Source organism: Camponotus vicinus, unplaced genomic scaffold (genome assembly GCF_025532165.1).
Source record: "Camponotus vicinus isolate PSW18456_S1 unplaced genomic scaffold, iyCamVici1.0 SCAF_7, whole genome shotgun sequence".
Classification (NCBI taxonomy): Eukaryota; Metazoa; Arthropoda; class Insecta; order Hymenoptera; family Formicidae; genus Camponotus; species Camponotus vicinus.
The window spans coordinates 16,502,774-16,517,779 of NW_028141979.1; the positions used below are offsets into that span (position 1 = coordinate 16,502,774).

Genomic DNA, 15,006 nt, shown 5'->3' on the forward strand with positions numbered 1-15,006 from the left:
AAGTACTTAACGAAAAGGTACTTAATTATAGTGTTTTGGAAAGCTATCGAGATAAGCTACAAGAATATGCAATGATAAATAGTAGGTTCTATTTAAGAAATTGAAGGTGACCTTCATGTGACCTTCAAATAACTCTTCAAGGTCAAACCAATGATACCATCTTATGGCCCTCTCGAAACCAAACAACTTTTGTCTGAAACATTTTTCTCTAAAATGCTTTGTTTCCGAAATAATTGCGTGCGTTAATTAAAATGGCTCACCCTGTATATATATATATATATGTATATATATATATATATATATACTGTATAAGTATATATTGTGACGTGACGCCTGGCGGCCCGTCACAAGGATCGCGAGATCTGACCGGGAAGAATTTTTGGGCCCTCATTCTCCCCTGATTTAGGGAGAGAGAGCGGATTTTGGAAGCGGGAGTAGACCCGCCTCCCTTGCGTAAAGATTCATTTTTTTTGCGGTAATAATATTAAGATTAGGCGCTACTGTGATGGGAGACGCTAGCGGGATTTCACCCGGTGACTCGACCCGGCGCGGAAGACCAGGCCAAAAGATATGGGACGAGCGGAGGCACCGACTGGAAGGAGAACGCCGGACTAAGTAGCCCTCTCTACTCTCATAAATTGTAACATCAATTTAAGACTTCGCTGCCGCCTCTGTAAACCTCCATATACTCAGCAGGTACGAGGAACAATCGCGGGGAAGGTCGACCAGTAAATAAGATCGAACTCCAGAACCCCGAAAACGGAGCCACTTCGACCGAATTAAGCGCTACCGAAGAACTATAACAGTCACGGCGAGCGGCTACCGGAAAAACCCCTCACACCGGGCTTCAACTGGAGGGCCAAGAAAAATCTGAGAAGAGACAGGGTTGCGACAGGCGCGAATACGGCCCTGAAGGCCGCAGGATTAATTGAGATGCGTGACGATCCTGAGGGTTGCAGAAGCGCCACAAATGGCCTAATTATGCATTAACTTGCCGGCGTGAATTCGACGGGCCTTCCGCTCGTCACTGTTCGGCGGACCGGCGAAGAGTACGACGGCCCAATAACATCGATTTCCGAAGCGAATGCCGAGAGCGCCGAGGACCTCACGGAGTCATCGGTGAGACGAGCGTCGACTCTATCAGGCCGTTTATCGTTTAGAATATTAGGTAGAAGTAGCTCGAACAGGATCGCTGCCGAATTGCTGCCGTCATAAAATCTTTTCTCGCGACGAATTCATGTTTTCGGTAATTGCGCATTAACGAATGGCGGCCGGCCGACATGTCTTGTTCGAGCTCAAGTAAAATTAAGTGCCCTCTCTCCCGAGTATGCGCCGACAGTCAAATTAATTGTCTTTCTTGTTGCGATTATTGTGATTTTGTGAAAATCTTTGTCCGTTAAACTTTCGATACGACGAACTCGCACATATAGGCGATTGCGATATTCGATAGCCGGCAACTGCGTCGCGGCGTCGGCTCGCATATCTCCGAGACTCGAATCATTCGATACCTTATTATCGTGTATAATTGTTCGCGTTTTGATGTAATTGTCTATATTTTATAAGTTCGTTGTCGCTCGATTCTTTCATTAATGCAGTAGATCCGTATAATCGACTCGCATCTATAATCGGTTCTGTTAATCGCGCGGGCGGCGAGTAGATCTACTATTATAATTAATTCTTTTCATTTACGACAGACGGATGTTATTAAAGGAGCTAACATCGCGGTGTTCGTTATTAAAAGTTATTTGGGGGTTCGTAGCTGCCGAGACTCGAACAAGTCTCGTTTAGCGCGGAATTCCGGGACTTTTCTTTTACGCTTTCTTCCTGCCGCGTGACACGTGATACCGCGTTGATCACGCTCGAATGCCGGCCCGTCGCTGCCGGCTAATAATCCGATAATCAATTGTATAAAATCGCTCTACATCTACGCGAATCGAAGTCGGATAGAGTGGAAAAAAGGACACGAAGAAGGCAAAAGGCGTCAAGAGCAACGTTGTCGCGAGAACGATAACATTCGACGATTACACGCGGTGTTTGCACGATGAGATCGAAATGACGCAACAACAGTCCTGTATAAGATTTAAATTGCACGAAGTATACACAATTCGCAGACAAAAACTGCTCTGAGTCCGTACGATGACAAGCGGTATATGGTACCTGAAACCACCGATACGTTACCATGGGGACATTATAGAATACCTTTGTAAATAAATGTATATTTTGTTTATTATTAATTGTATATATTTTGTATATTTTTATATTTCATATAGTTTTATGTAATACATATCTTAAACATTAAATACATATACTATTGAAAGAAATATTAATAAACATTTTTTATATTATGTATATTTTCATTCTTCAAATATTATGTTGTACACATTTTTTTTTTGAAAATGAAAAATAAACACTATAAATTAAATCATATTGTCCTTATGTATCCAAGAGTTGTGCGAATTGTCAAATTCCAGCCATTTCACGTAAACCTTGCTCACGTAAACGCTTTTTTCGGTGTCGCATCCTCCTCTTCCTCCTTGTATCGCTTGATGGGTAACGTTTTAATTTTTGCGTCAGCGTTACTCTCCGGCTCGTTTTTCACCGCGATTGAGCTAGAATTGTCGACGATCTTTTGTAGTGGCTCGATAATAGGCCCAAAATGGGTCTTGACCGTGATATTGTCATCGATCTTACCGGTCTTCAAAGCGCGATGTTTCTTGCGGATCGATGCGCTCGTTTTCTCAATCCCTCTCTCAATCTTTTCACACTCGCGAATATTATCGCTTCCAGCCATGTCGACAGAATGTTGAGCGTTTCACCCCTCTCGACGGAATGTCGGCAGCGACTAATCGTTTTGCGGTATCGCGAACACGTTAAATCCTTTTCTGTATCGTCCGTTCGTAAGCGAGCTGTCCGTATCTATCATTAGGAATACATACTTTTGCTGCCAACAAGTACGACATAATTCACTGAAATCCTCATACAACATGTCGGTATTCACGTGATCGTTGTACACGTGTTTCAAGTTGGTACCGTCCTGTTTAAACAAGATCAGCAGGTTCGCGTTGTCCCGTATAAGATGTTTTAGTATTCTCGCGTAAGTCTGTCAGAGATAAAAGCAATCAACGTTCGAGTGACGACCCATTGAGAAGTACTCTCTTATCGTATCTTGCTTGTTGCACGCCACGTCATCGAAGACGAAAATCGAGTTTGGACGTGCTTCGCTCGGTGGAATGACGTCACTGTTATTGGAGAACGTAAAGTAGCCGATTTCGTCGATCGGCGTCAACAAATTCTCCAGATATCGATATTTCGGCTGTTGCAGTGACTTCGAGTACACATACACGTTCTCGAAACGTACACCGTGCGGACTTTCCAGTAGACTTATCAGAACGTTGGTTTTAGCACTATTCGAGGGGCCGCAAACGATCGCGCGTATAGTAGTCGGTAGCATCGTACCGTGTCTGCGCATCTCCGCGTTGTCTCCCATTGATCGTAATCTGTCATCGCAATTTGTCACGCGTATCGTCAAAGGTTGTCGTACGAACCGCATGTTTTCTCTTTCGAATCAATTTTGCAAATGATCACGAGGGGGCGAGACCTATTTATAGAGGTGTCTCGACTCGAAACCGCTCAGTATCAAAATGTTTCTCCTTCTGTCGGATAAAAGAGACATTCTCTGGCTTACCGCTGAACAACTGCAGTATATCCCAAAGATTGTTTTACTGCAAAATTTTGGTAATTACGTGGAACGATTGTGGGACAAGCTCAGAATATATAAAGGCTGATTCGGAGGTTCAACAATATCGTTTATGCATGCGACACTACAATCAGCCGTGGCAGCGAACGCACATCGACGTCCGCCACCATTAATAAAAGATTGCGACGAATGTCAGCGAGAATTGTAAGAGGTGGCGGTCTCTTAAATCGTCCAATAAACGCGCTTCCGATCGAATTCCATATTCCCGGCTATCAGTTTTGCGGTCCAGGCACGCGGTTGCAGAAGCGATTAGCCACAGGCGATCGAGGTATCAATCCATTGGACGCGGCGTGTCGTGAACACGATATAGCATACTCTCGGAGCAACGATCTCACCGAGAGCCACGCGGCGGATAAGATACTCGCCGAGAAAGCGCGAAATTGCATCGGTGCGAGATTCGACTCTCGGTGAGAGAGCCGCCGTCACAGCTGTCTGGGCAGCGATGAAAGCCAAGACGAAGCTCGGTATGGGTCTGAAGAGGACGAAGACGAAGAAAAAAACGGCGAAGAAACGGATACTTCCGGTAGCGAAATGCGGCGGCGTATTGCCGATTTTACCAATGTTGGGTGCGCTCGGATCCCTGATCGGTGGAGCGGCGGGTGTAGCGAAGGCGGTGAACGACGGAAAAGCCGCGCAACGTCTGTTGCAAGAGATGCTACGTCACAATCACGCCATGGAAGGTCGCGGATTATATCTCGCTCCTCACAAATACGGACGAGGAACCTCAACGAGAAAAAAAACGTCAAAGAGACGCTAAAAATGCCGCAGGGCGCAACTACCAACGTACAATTGCTACAACTGGCAAGACATATGCGCATATTTTAGAGGTGTTTTCATGGGGAGTGGCTCATTGGCGCACAGTACAATTGGACACGTTGCAATTGCACAGTTTTATAAACCCATGTGGAATCCCAGTTTGCGTTCCAAAGTACACGCACAGCTGCACACCCGCCACCCGCCCCTCCCACCCCGTTGCAAACCCATGTGGAACCTCCCTTCGCATGGAAAAGTATATGTGCGCAATTGAACTGTGGGCAAAAGTAATTTGCGCAAAAGTAATGTGGGCAAAAGTAATGTGGGCAAAAGTAATGTGCGCAAAAGTAATGTGCGCAAAAGTAATGTGGGCAAAAGTAATGTGCACAAAAGAACTGTGGGCAAAAGAACTGTGCGCAAAAGAACTGTGCGCAAAAGAACTGTGTCCAATTGAACGGTGGGCAAATGTAACGTATCCAATCCAACGGTGCGCAAAAGAACTGTGTCCAATTGAACGGTGGGCAAATGTAACGTGTCCAATCGAACGGTGTGCAATCTTATGTGTCTAATAGCACGGTGTGCAATTGCAACGTGTCCAATTGTACTGTGCGCAAATGAAGGCTTCTCGTTTTCATGCGCAACTCTTTACCGATCGGTGGTATATATCAAAACGAGAGTGGCATCGTAAATTTGGATAACGTCGAAGGACCTGGTACTCATTGGGTAGCGTACACAAAGAGGGGGAATCGCGTTATATATTTCGACAGTTTCGGCAATCTTCGACCACCGAATGAATTGGTGCGATATTTCGGACGAAATGTAACGAAGATACAGTACAATTACACACCTGTTCAAACTTACGATCAGAGCATCTGCGGACAATTGTGCTTGCAGTTTCTTCGAACGGTCGATGCATGCGAATTTAAAGACAGATATTGCGCTATTTAACTCAGTATTCGTTAAACAGATTTGCCGACATGTCTGAAATTCACGTTGACTGGGAAGAGTAGCGTTCTCGCGGCAAACTTCTTTCCCGCCGTAGATTTGGGCGACGATGCATACGAGCTCGGTCTAATGAATTTTGAGACTTATCACACGATACCGAATGTGAATTCCTCGAATAATAAATTTTGGCAAAGACGACGCGGAAATTACGATTCCCGAGGGATCCTACGAGTTGCCAGATATACATGCATTTTTGAAACATTCAATTTCACGGTAACATCGCGATAAGAAACACATTGACGACGGTGACTATGAAGATGGAGAATATCCGATAGTGCTCCGCGCTAATTATACGATGAGGAGCGAGATCAAATGCGCATACAGAATAAACTTTAGCAAGCCTAACAACATTGGATCGCTGCTAGGATTCTTGAATCGTATTCTCGAGCCGCGAAAATGGTACGAATCGAACATGCCGATTAACATCATCAACGTGAATATTATCCGCGTAGAGTGTAACGTGATCGCGGGCGCGTACAATAACGGCAAACTCGTTCATACGATACATGAATTTTCACCGAGGGTACCACCGGGATATAAGATATCGGAAACGCCGACGCAGATCATTTACCTGCCGATCATCGCGCGGAGCATTACGGATTTAATGTTACGCGTTGTCGACCGGAACGGACGATTGCTCGATTTTCGAGGAGAAGAGACCGTAAGATTACACGTACGACGGCTACGGCGATAACATACGTATGCGACGTATGAGATGCTCGTGTTGAACGGATCGAAAGACGTGAGAGATAACGCAATCTTTACGAGGCCAGCGACAACAACAACAACGTCAACGTTCGCTAATATCCAATCATCCAAGAAAAAGAAACTCAGCGCATCGAACGTTGCGTTTTTACAATCTTTGGGATTCGCGATGTGAAACAGCTGAACGATGACCAATATCCTCAACATCGGTGACGAACCGATCTTCGACGATCGTATCGTCAAGATCGTGACTCACATGTACAACCCGTTCGCGAATACAACGTTCGGATACCGTGACGAGATAAGAATTCCCATACAACAACAGGATCTATATACGTTGCCGTATGAGAGTTTCCTATACATCGAGGGAGAACTAACGAAAAACAGACCATCAGCTGACGGAGGAGCTGATGTGGCACTGGGAAATAATTGCATCGCATTCATGTTCGATGAGATTCGATACGAACTCGATGGCGTTAAGATTGATCGCAATAAAAACGTAGGAATAACTACTACGCTCAAAAACCATGTAACGGTATCTTCCGATAGAAGCGTGATTATGAGGAACGCCGGCTGGGATGTGTCGACCAATGCGAATGGACACTTGAATTTTTGCGTACCGCTCTATATGTTATTGGGATTTTGCGAGGATTACAAACGCGTGGTGATTAACGTCACGAATTGATCTTAATACAATCGCGCAATGACAATTGTCTGCTTGGAAATTCGACGCTGGAGCCTACGATCAACATATTCAAGATACAATGGCGAATGCCACACGTGCTGTTGAGCGAGATCGAAAAACTGTCAATGCTGCGTGCTCTGGAAAGCGGACGATATCTCAGCATGGGTTTTCGCTCGTGGGATCTGTACGAGTATCCGCTACTGCAGCGTACAACCAAGCATTCATGGGCCATTAAAACCGCGACTCAGCTGGAGAAACCACGCTACGTTATCTTCGCTCTGCAAACAGGCCGGAAGAATGTTATGTCTGAGGATACGAGTCGATTCGACGACTGCAAATTGATCAACGTGAAACTCTATCTGAACTCGGAATGTTATCCGTACGAAGATATGAATCTGGATTTTTCTCGATAAAAACAGATGGTCCATTCTGTACGATACGTACACGCGCTTCTGCAAGAACTATTACGGATACGAGTATCTCGAGCCGAGTCTCACCGTCTCGATGTATCTACGTAACGGTCCGTTCGTGATTATCGATTGTTCTCGACAAAACGAATCGGTCAAGAGCGCAACCGCGGATGTGAGTGGAATTCGAGTGTAAGGAGAACGTGCCGACGAATACCACTGCGTACTGTCTCATCATACACGATCGCGTGTTCCAGTACAATCCGTTGACCAACGTTGTTCGCAAAATCACCTAAGTGATCGCGACAATATCGACACAAGAGAGGGGAAGAGGAGCAGGATATAAATCAAAGTGTTACGAGATGGTTTTAGAGTTTCGTCATTCCTCTCGACGAGAGATCTCGTCATGTCCGTACCAACGTTTGTGGATCTGCAAGGATTTACCATCGGAAAACTATTCTTCGTGAAGAAAGCGGCAGTCCTGAGAAAGGGATATGTTCTCTCACATTACTTTTTCGCAAGTCCCGTACCGTGGAGCCTGCTTACAAAATCTGAGTGATGTCAAGTCTCATGGGTGATTAGAAATCATCATGGATTACAATGGGAAGACGGAAACGTTCCGTATGACTTGGCTCAGCGTGTAATTACAATAGCTGTCATTGGTACGATACACGAAGAAGAAGAAGAAGAATCGTCTGTCGTGTACGTTAAAGGACTTGAAAAGCGAAAATGGCTGACCGATATACTAGACGATGCGGGAAACGGCTATATTATTGAAACCTTGGATGCAGATTACGAAGATATTGATTCTCTAAATAAATTAGATATTACCAATAGTATGCGATGTGGAAAACATGTTAAGAATTGCGCATTACAAAATGTATTCAATATATTTAACTGGTGTTCGCAACGGCAGAAAGAATTGCAAGAAAAATAAAATATGTAAACATTAATATGTGTTATCTCTTATTTCCCCACCCTAATCCTTCCTTGCGTTTCTAAGAATTTTTTTGTCCGAGCGCCGCCTCCCCTTCTCCTAAATTTCAGTGCGTTAGAAGCATTGATCCCCCACCACATTATACTTTTGGAAGATGAGCGTCACGTATACTCGGTTAATTCCTGTACGATCAGTGTCGCGTTAACCGCTCGTGGTTCACTTTTCATAACCCCAGAGAAATGTACTACGTCGAAAGAAGCAGCAGCAGCAGCAGCGGCGGCATCGGAAGACGCGTGAATAATTACGTGCCGAGTCGCGATAAAACTCTATCGTTTGAGAACAAATGTGACGAGTAAGTTTCGTTTAACTTTTTTCTATTTTTCTATTTTTACAAATTGTATTATTATTACTATTATTTAATTTTTCCCGTAGCATTTCGTTGGAGCGTCGTGCGGTTCGTATACTAGGTAGACGATACGCATTGACAGCTACGGAATTCAAATTCCTCGAAATTGGTATCAACGTGGGTCCACCGAGTTACGTGGAGATTGCCATAGGAGATCATCGGGGAAAGGAACTGATATTATCTCTCGAAACGTGGAAGGAACTCTACGAGCAACGTCGCAGTATTCAAAATTTCCTTCGGAACGACTCTAAAGATGACTACAATTTCATAAGCGTTGGACCGCTAACAGTGAGAGTTCATACGATTAACAACGTCAAACTAATAAGTCTCGAATCTTCAAACGTATACATGATGATGATCGAATCGACGTTACATCGTATGTTCGATCTCGATCAATGCATAGATGTAACTTTTGCTCGATTGGATAAAATTATCGAAACAGTTGATGTCAAGTTTACGCAATTGTCCAATATCGCGTCCACTTAATAAATCCGAAAGAAGTATCAAATGTAATACGCGCGAGTGACGCTTTCAACAAGCATCAACTCGTCGATTGCGAACTGGCAGCTTTAGTTTTTAGTCCATAGTACGTAAGAAAAATATGTATAAAAGAAGAATAAAGAGTTTTAAGTCTAAATCATGATGTAATTTCTTCGCACGTATTCCCACCCGCCCAATCCTCTTCAAAGGAATACCACTGTTTATATTGTTTATAAATTCGCGCGACGCAAAATTCAATGCGAGAGATAAGAATACGTCGAACGGAAAAAAAATCTAGAATTACTTATATTGGGAGTGAGGGGGTGTATCGCGAGAGCACAAAGCAGTCGAACATCGGCGCTGATATGCGTTGCATTCTTTCCGAGAAAAAAATATGGAAGAAGATTTTGGGGGGCGCCATTTGTTTATATTGTTTATAAATTCGCGCGACGCGTAATTCAATGCGAGAGATAAGAATACGTCGAACGGAAAAAAATCTAGAATTACTTATATTGGTGGTGAGAGGGGTGTGGGGGGGTACCGTGAGAGCTATTTTGTAAGGATGTCGAACGGAAAAAATCTAGAATTACTTATATTGGTGGTGATGGGGGTGGGAGGTGCCGCGAGAGCTATTTAGTTTGCGAAAACATGTCCCGACGCGTTAGGGTATGTAATACAATATTGCATAAGGAATATCGCTGTTTATATTGTTTATCAACCGGGTATGTAATATAATATTGCTTATACTTGTGATAAAACATCCAACACGCGTCGAAACAAGCGTCCCCCGCCCCGCAGCCCCCGCGCCACCGAAATCCCCTCTGTCCCGCGTGACGTCATTCCCCCGCGCCACCGAAATCCCCATCGCGCCTCACCCGCCTGAGAGGACCAGAGTTAGAACCCGCCTTGTACCCCCCGTGGTGTGCCACCTCGTCGTCCCCCCGTGGTGTGCCACCTCGTCGTGGTGGAGGGGCCCCCAATCTCCTTGGAGAATGGGTCTAAGAGCACACCATTGCACTCCCTCGTATCCTGTTGGCAGATACGCCGGCGGGAGATGGGAAGAGGTTTTCTGTGGCCTTGGGGTTATCGCCCATCACGGATAGGGGTTGGCGACCCTGACTTCAATCGCCCGGCTGCACGGAGCCGTTAAGGGAGGATTTCTATCCTCCCCTCTTGCACTTTCTGCTGGTGCCCCCGCTGAGGAGCTTTGGTGGGGGATTGGGGGTGCGGATCGGGGCCATTCGCCTCTGGCCTGGTTGGGTGACTTAGCCACCCGGCCGGCCTGTCGGGCTTGTGGCTTCTGGTCAGTGACACCCCAGCGAGTGAGGGCGCGAATGGGTGTGTGGAGGGTCTTTGACCCTAGGTGTGTGGGATGAATGTGTGAGACATGGCTGGCCCCCGTGGATATTCCCGGTAGACTAACCAAGGGGGGAGTAGTAGCCCCCCGACCGCGGAGGAGGGATGATGTCGGTACCTGACCTCTGTCCTGGAAGATGCAGGTATATAAGTCCTGGACTCGGCCAGGCGAAGACTGCCTGAAGGGACATGTTTAACGTGGAAAGACCGCTCCCCCTCCGCTGGCGGAGCCTATGCCGGGGTTGAAGCGAGGTAACCGGGCGTGTGTGTGGAGGATTACCTGGCCGGTATTTCCTCATACCCGCAGCCGGGTAGGGTAAATCCCGGCACCGTCTAGCACGAGGTCTGGATTACTCGTGGTTCGGATCCACGGGGCCCACTCGACAGAGGTGACGTTAAACCTTTAACATCATTCTGTGGACCTGGCCCTCTTCAGAAACCCTTTTCCGTAGAGTCATAGGGAGGGATAGGCCTGGCCAGCTGAAAGCAGCCTCTCTGCTTCCCTCCCCAAAACTAGGGTCAATAATTCACCGGGGAAAGGGCCCCACTGCGGTGGGGTTGCCATGATGGCCGAACCGGATTATTTTGCAGATAACATGGAAGAATTATACACAATTTTTGGAATGAGAGGAGGCGAGGTGGTGGTATCACCACTGGTGAAGAGAGCAGCGGTGTGTGACTTCGACCCGAAGTCGACCACATACCTGGACATCCCGGGTATGAGGAAGTCGGCGGCCACCGAGGACATCCCACAGGCTGTGGTGACGGAGGTGATGGAGGCGGTCCGCGGCGGCGGGGAGGAGGCTGCATTCCGGAGGAGCAGTCTTACGGCGCACTTCCCCACGAATACCGGGGCCAGGACTGCCAAAAAGGAGTCAGCGGAGGTGTCTCCGGGTACTCTGAGAACTGGCAGCCTCCCGAATGTTGGAGGCCTGATGCCCGTGGCCCAGATAGAGAGGCTGGGGACAGTAGCTGCCCTGGACCGGACCAGATGGGCGTCTACCCCCCTGGAGGATACCGGCGCGGAGGCGGACTCGGTCATCCTCGTGGAGGAGCCCACCTTGATCGCCGAGGGGGGGGACGAGGCTTCCTCGTCCGTCTTGGCCCCCCCCCCCCAAGGCGGTCAAGAGGGGCAGAGGCCTCATGTCCTCGGGGTCGGAGCGCTCGACTTCTATGACGGAGGACAAGGGCTCCACCACAAGTGCAGGCTCCAAGCAGAGAAGGAAGCGAGGAAGAGCACGCATGACGAACATTGTTGACGTGATCAGAGCGAGGGGGAGTGAGGAGGAGGAGAAGAATATGGATAGGGAGGAGTCGGAGGAGAGGAGGATGGCGGATCCGAACCTCGTCATCCCACCGTCCGCAGGCCTGCCCAGCCTGGGGGACGTGATGGGGGAGTTGGAGAACCAGCCAACTCCCGACGTCACATCCGAGATGATGCAGGCTGTGCGGACAATCGAGAAAATTGCCACTACGGCGAGGAACCTCAAGGGCCAGTATGTGAGAGGGATGAGGTCTGCGGCCTTAAGGACTCATGCGGGCCTCAGCGTCCTCGCGTACAGGGCACAAATGGGGCGTGGAGGAGAGGGAGAGGAAGTTGCCGGCCTCAGGAAAAAGGTCAGGGGGCTGCAGCTGGAGAAGGACAGGATGGAGAGGGAGGCGGAGCAAGCTGCCCAATATAGAAGGGAGGCGGACAGGACCATGTGGGAAAATGAGGAGCTTCGACGTAAAGTAGGGAGATTGAAGGAGGAGATCCGGGAGATCAAGGAGAGGCTCGTCGAGGAAACGGACGGGGGGGACCGGCGGGCTAGGAGGGGTGGTAGGACTCCCTCCTCGGCTCGCTTGTCTCCTCCCCCCCTGCGCCTGTCCCACCCTGCCGGGGAGGAGGGGCGCGGGCTTCCCCCGCTGACGGGGGGCGTCCCGCGAATCCCCCTCCCTTGAGGGAGGTGGGTGGGCTTGATACGAGCCTACACCTCATCCAGCAGATTGACGGAGCGGTCGAGAGGATTGTGGAGCGGGTGCTGGAGAGGCTCAGCATCCGAGAGATGCTGGGACCCTTGATGATCCCACAGACTCCCGTCGCTGACCCCCCTCCCCCTGGCGGAGTTTGGCTGCCTCCCTGCGCCCGAGGATCCCACATTGGGGTCCGCGGGCGCCGAGAAGGCGCCGGTGGAGAGGAAGAGGAAGAGGAAGAGGAAAAGGAAGCGGAAGAATAAGAAGAAAGGACCCACTACCCCTGCCCTGGAGTACTTCGATTGTCCGGAGGGCGGGCAGGAGCAGCAACAGGTGAGGATGAGGAAGGTGGAGGAGGAGGTGAGACCCGTGGGGCCGCTGTGGGCCACGATGGTCGGGAGGAGGAGTGGCCCAAGTAGGATCCGGGCTCGCTCCTCCTGGCTACCGGGGGCCCGGCTGGGGAGCCTGTGCCGGGACATGTGGGCGGTGGGGGGGGCCCTCCCCCCGTTTAGGGGTGGGAGGATCCCCTTCACTGCCGCGGTCACCATCACGGCCCCCGACGGTACGTACGCCGAGGTGCTGCGTAGGGCGAGGCAAGGCGTAGGCTCCGAAAAACTGAGGAGCCTGGGGATCGAGGACATGCGGGCCTGTCGTGGGATGACGGGCTCGTATGTCCTCGAGATCCCGGGCCCCACGAAAGAGGACAGGGAGTCCAAGGCGGAGGCCCTTGCCACGGAATTGCGGAGGATCTTCGCCGAGGACCCCTCTGTAAGAATAGTGAGGCCGATGGCAGCGATCCGTATCCGGGGATTGGACGAGGCGGTAACGGTGGAAGAGGTGGTAGCCGCCATTACGGACAGAGGCATCGCCAGGCCGGAGGAGATGAGGGTCTCTATCAATAGGCCAACGGGATGGGTGTGGCCTGGGTCCGCTGCCCGGTCAGAGCGGTGGACGACCTGGCCTCAGCCACCCGCATCAGGAGAGGGTGGACGACCGCCAAAGTGGAGCTGGCTGTGGCACGTCCCTCCCACTGCTTTAAGTGTTGGAGGGGAGGGCATGTCGCAGCCAGGTGCAGCGGTACCGAGGATAGGTCCCGCACCTGTTATAGGTGCGGGACGGTGGGGCACATGGCCCCCTCGTGTCGGTCGGTCCCCCGCTGTTTGCCGTGCGCAGATGCGGGTAAAAGGGCGGATCACTGGATGGGAGGAGCTGGCTGCGGACAGCTCCCGGGACGGACCTCGCCCACCCCCGCACCTCAGCGGCGAGAGGGGCGACAGCAGCAGCGGCAGCAGCAGCAGCGGCAGCGGCAGCAGCAGCATCAGCCGCAAGGAGCGCCGTAGCAGCCCCAGCCGGAGCCGCCACCGAAAGAGCGGAGGCTCCCTAGGAACGGGATAGGAGGGAAGGAGAGAGAAAAGGAGAAGGAGTTGACGAAGGAGAGGATGAAAATAGGGGACGCCCATGAATAAGGGTAAGCCAGCGCCCCTATCTATCTTGCAGGCCAACCTCAACCACGCCCGCCGTGCGCAGGATCTTTTCCTGCACACGATGGCGGAGCGTGGGTGTGGGTTGGGCGTGGTATCGGAGCCGTACGCGGCTCCTCCCGACCACCCGTCCTGGTTTCCGGGCGGGTGCTTGTGGGGGGCCGTCCCCCTGGTGGCCGTCGTGCGGAGGGACGACGAGGTGTCGCCCCCCTGCGGGATGGGGATCAGGGGTCGGCACTTCGTGATGATGTGGGGGACCACCTGTGTTCTGGGAGTGTACCTCCCTCCCTCGCTGAGCTTGGCCCAGTTTGAGGCCGAACTCAGCGAGATAGAGGAGGCTGTGAGAAGCGGCCTTCCCGGGCCGGTCCTCGTGATGGGCGACTTCAACTCCAAATCTGGAAGTTGGGGCTGTCCATCCGAGGATCGGCGCGGGGAGGCGCTGCGGGACTGGGCAGGGTCACTTGGGTTGACCCTGCTCAATGTCGGGTCCGTTGCCACGTGCGTGAGTTCGCAGGGGAGGTCCATTGTCGATTTGACGTGGGCCTCCCCGGCGGCCTTGCGCATGGTGAGGGGATGGAGGGTGGCTGCCGAGCTCGAGACCCTGTCGGATCACAGGTACATCGAGCTCAGTTTGGTCGCCCGACATCCGCCCACTTGTCCGGACACTCGAGAGGAACGCAGGTGGTCCCTCACCAAGCTGAACCCGGACCTCCTGATGGCCTCGATGCAGGCCACGCTATGGGTCTGGGGGAAGGATTCCTTGGCATGGGAGGGAAAAGGGGTGGAGGAGTTGGCATCGAGGCTTCGCGGTGCTCTCTGGGGAGCTTGTGACGCCTCGATGCCAAGGGTAAGGAAAGGATGCGGGAGGAGGTCGGCGTACTGGTGGACCGAGGAGATTGCGAATCTTTGCGACGCCTCGGTCCGGGCCAGACGCCGACTTCAAAGATGTATGCGAAGGAAGAACCGTAGCGAGGCCTGTATTGAGCAGGCGCGGGGGGAGTATCGGGAGGCCCGGCATTCCCTCGGCGCTGCCATCGGGAGGTCCAAGACTAGGGCCTGGAGGAGCTGCTCGCCTCCCTGA

The 15,006-nt window shown here is 50.7% G+C and overlaps 2 protein-coding genes across 2 annotated transcripts; both read left to right on the plus strand.

Annotated features, from left to right (window-relative positions):
• Window positions 1-6,407: 6,407 nt before the first annotated feature.
• LOC145974253 (uncharacterized) lies at window positions 6,408-6,905 on the plus strand. Its single transcript, XM_083104056.1, has one exon. The coding sequence runs from the start codon at window positions 6,408-6,410 to the stop codon at window positions 6,903-6,905; it is 498 nt and encodes a 165-aa protein (XP_082960182.1).
• Window positions 6,906-14,142: 7,237 nt separating this feature from the next.
• LOC145974254 (uncharacterized) lies at window positions 14,143-15,006 on the plus strand. The gene has a single exon (XM_083104057.1). It carries the CDS (start codon window positions 14,143-14,145, stop codon window positions 15,004-15,006), a length of 864 nt encoding a protein of 287 aa, XP_082960183.1.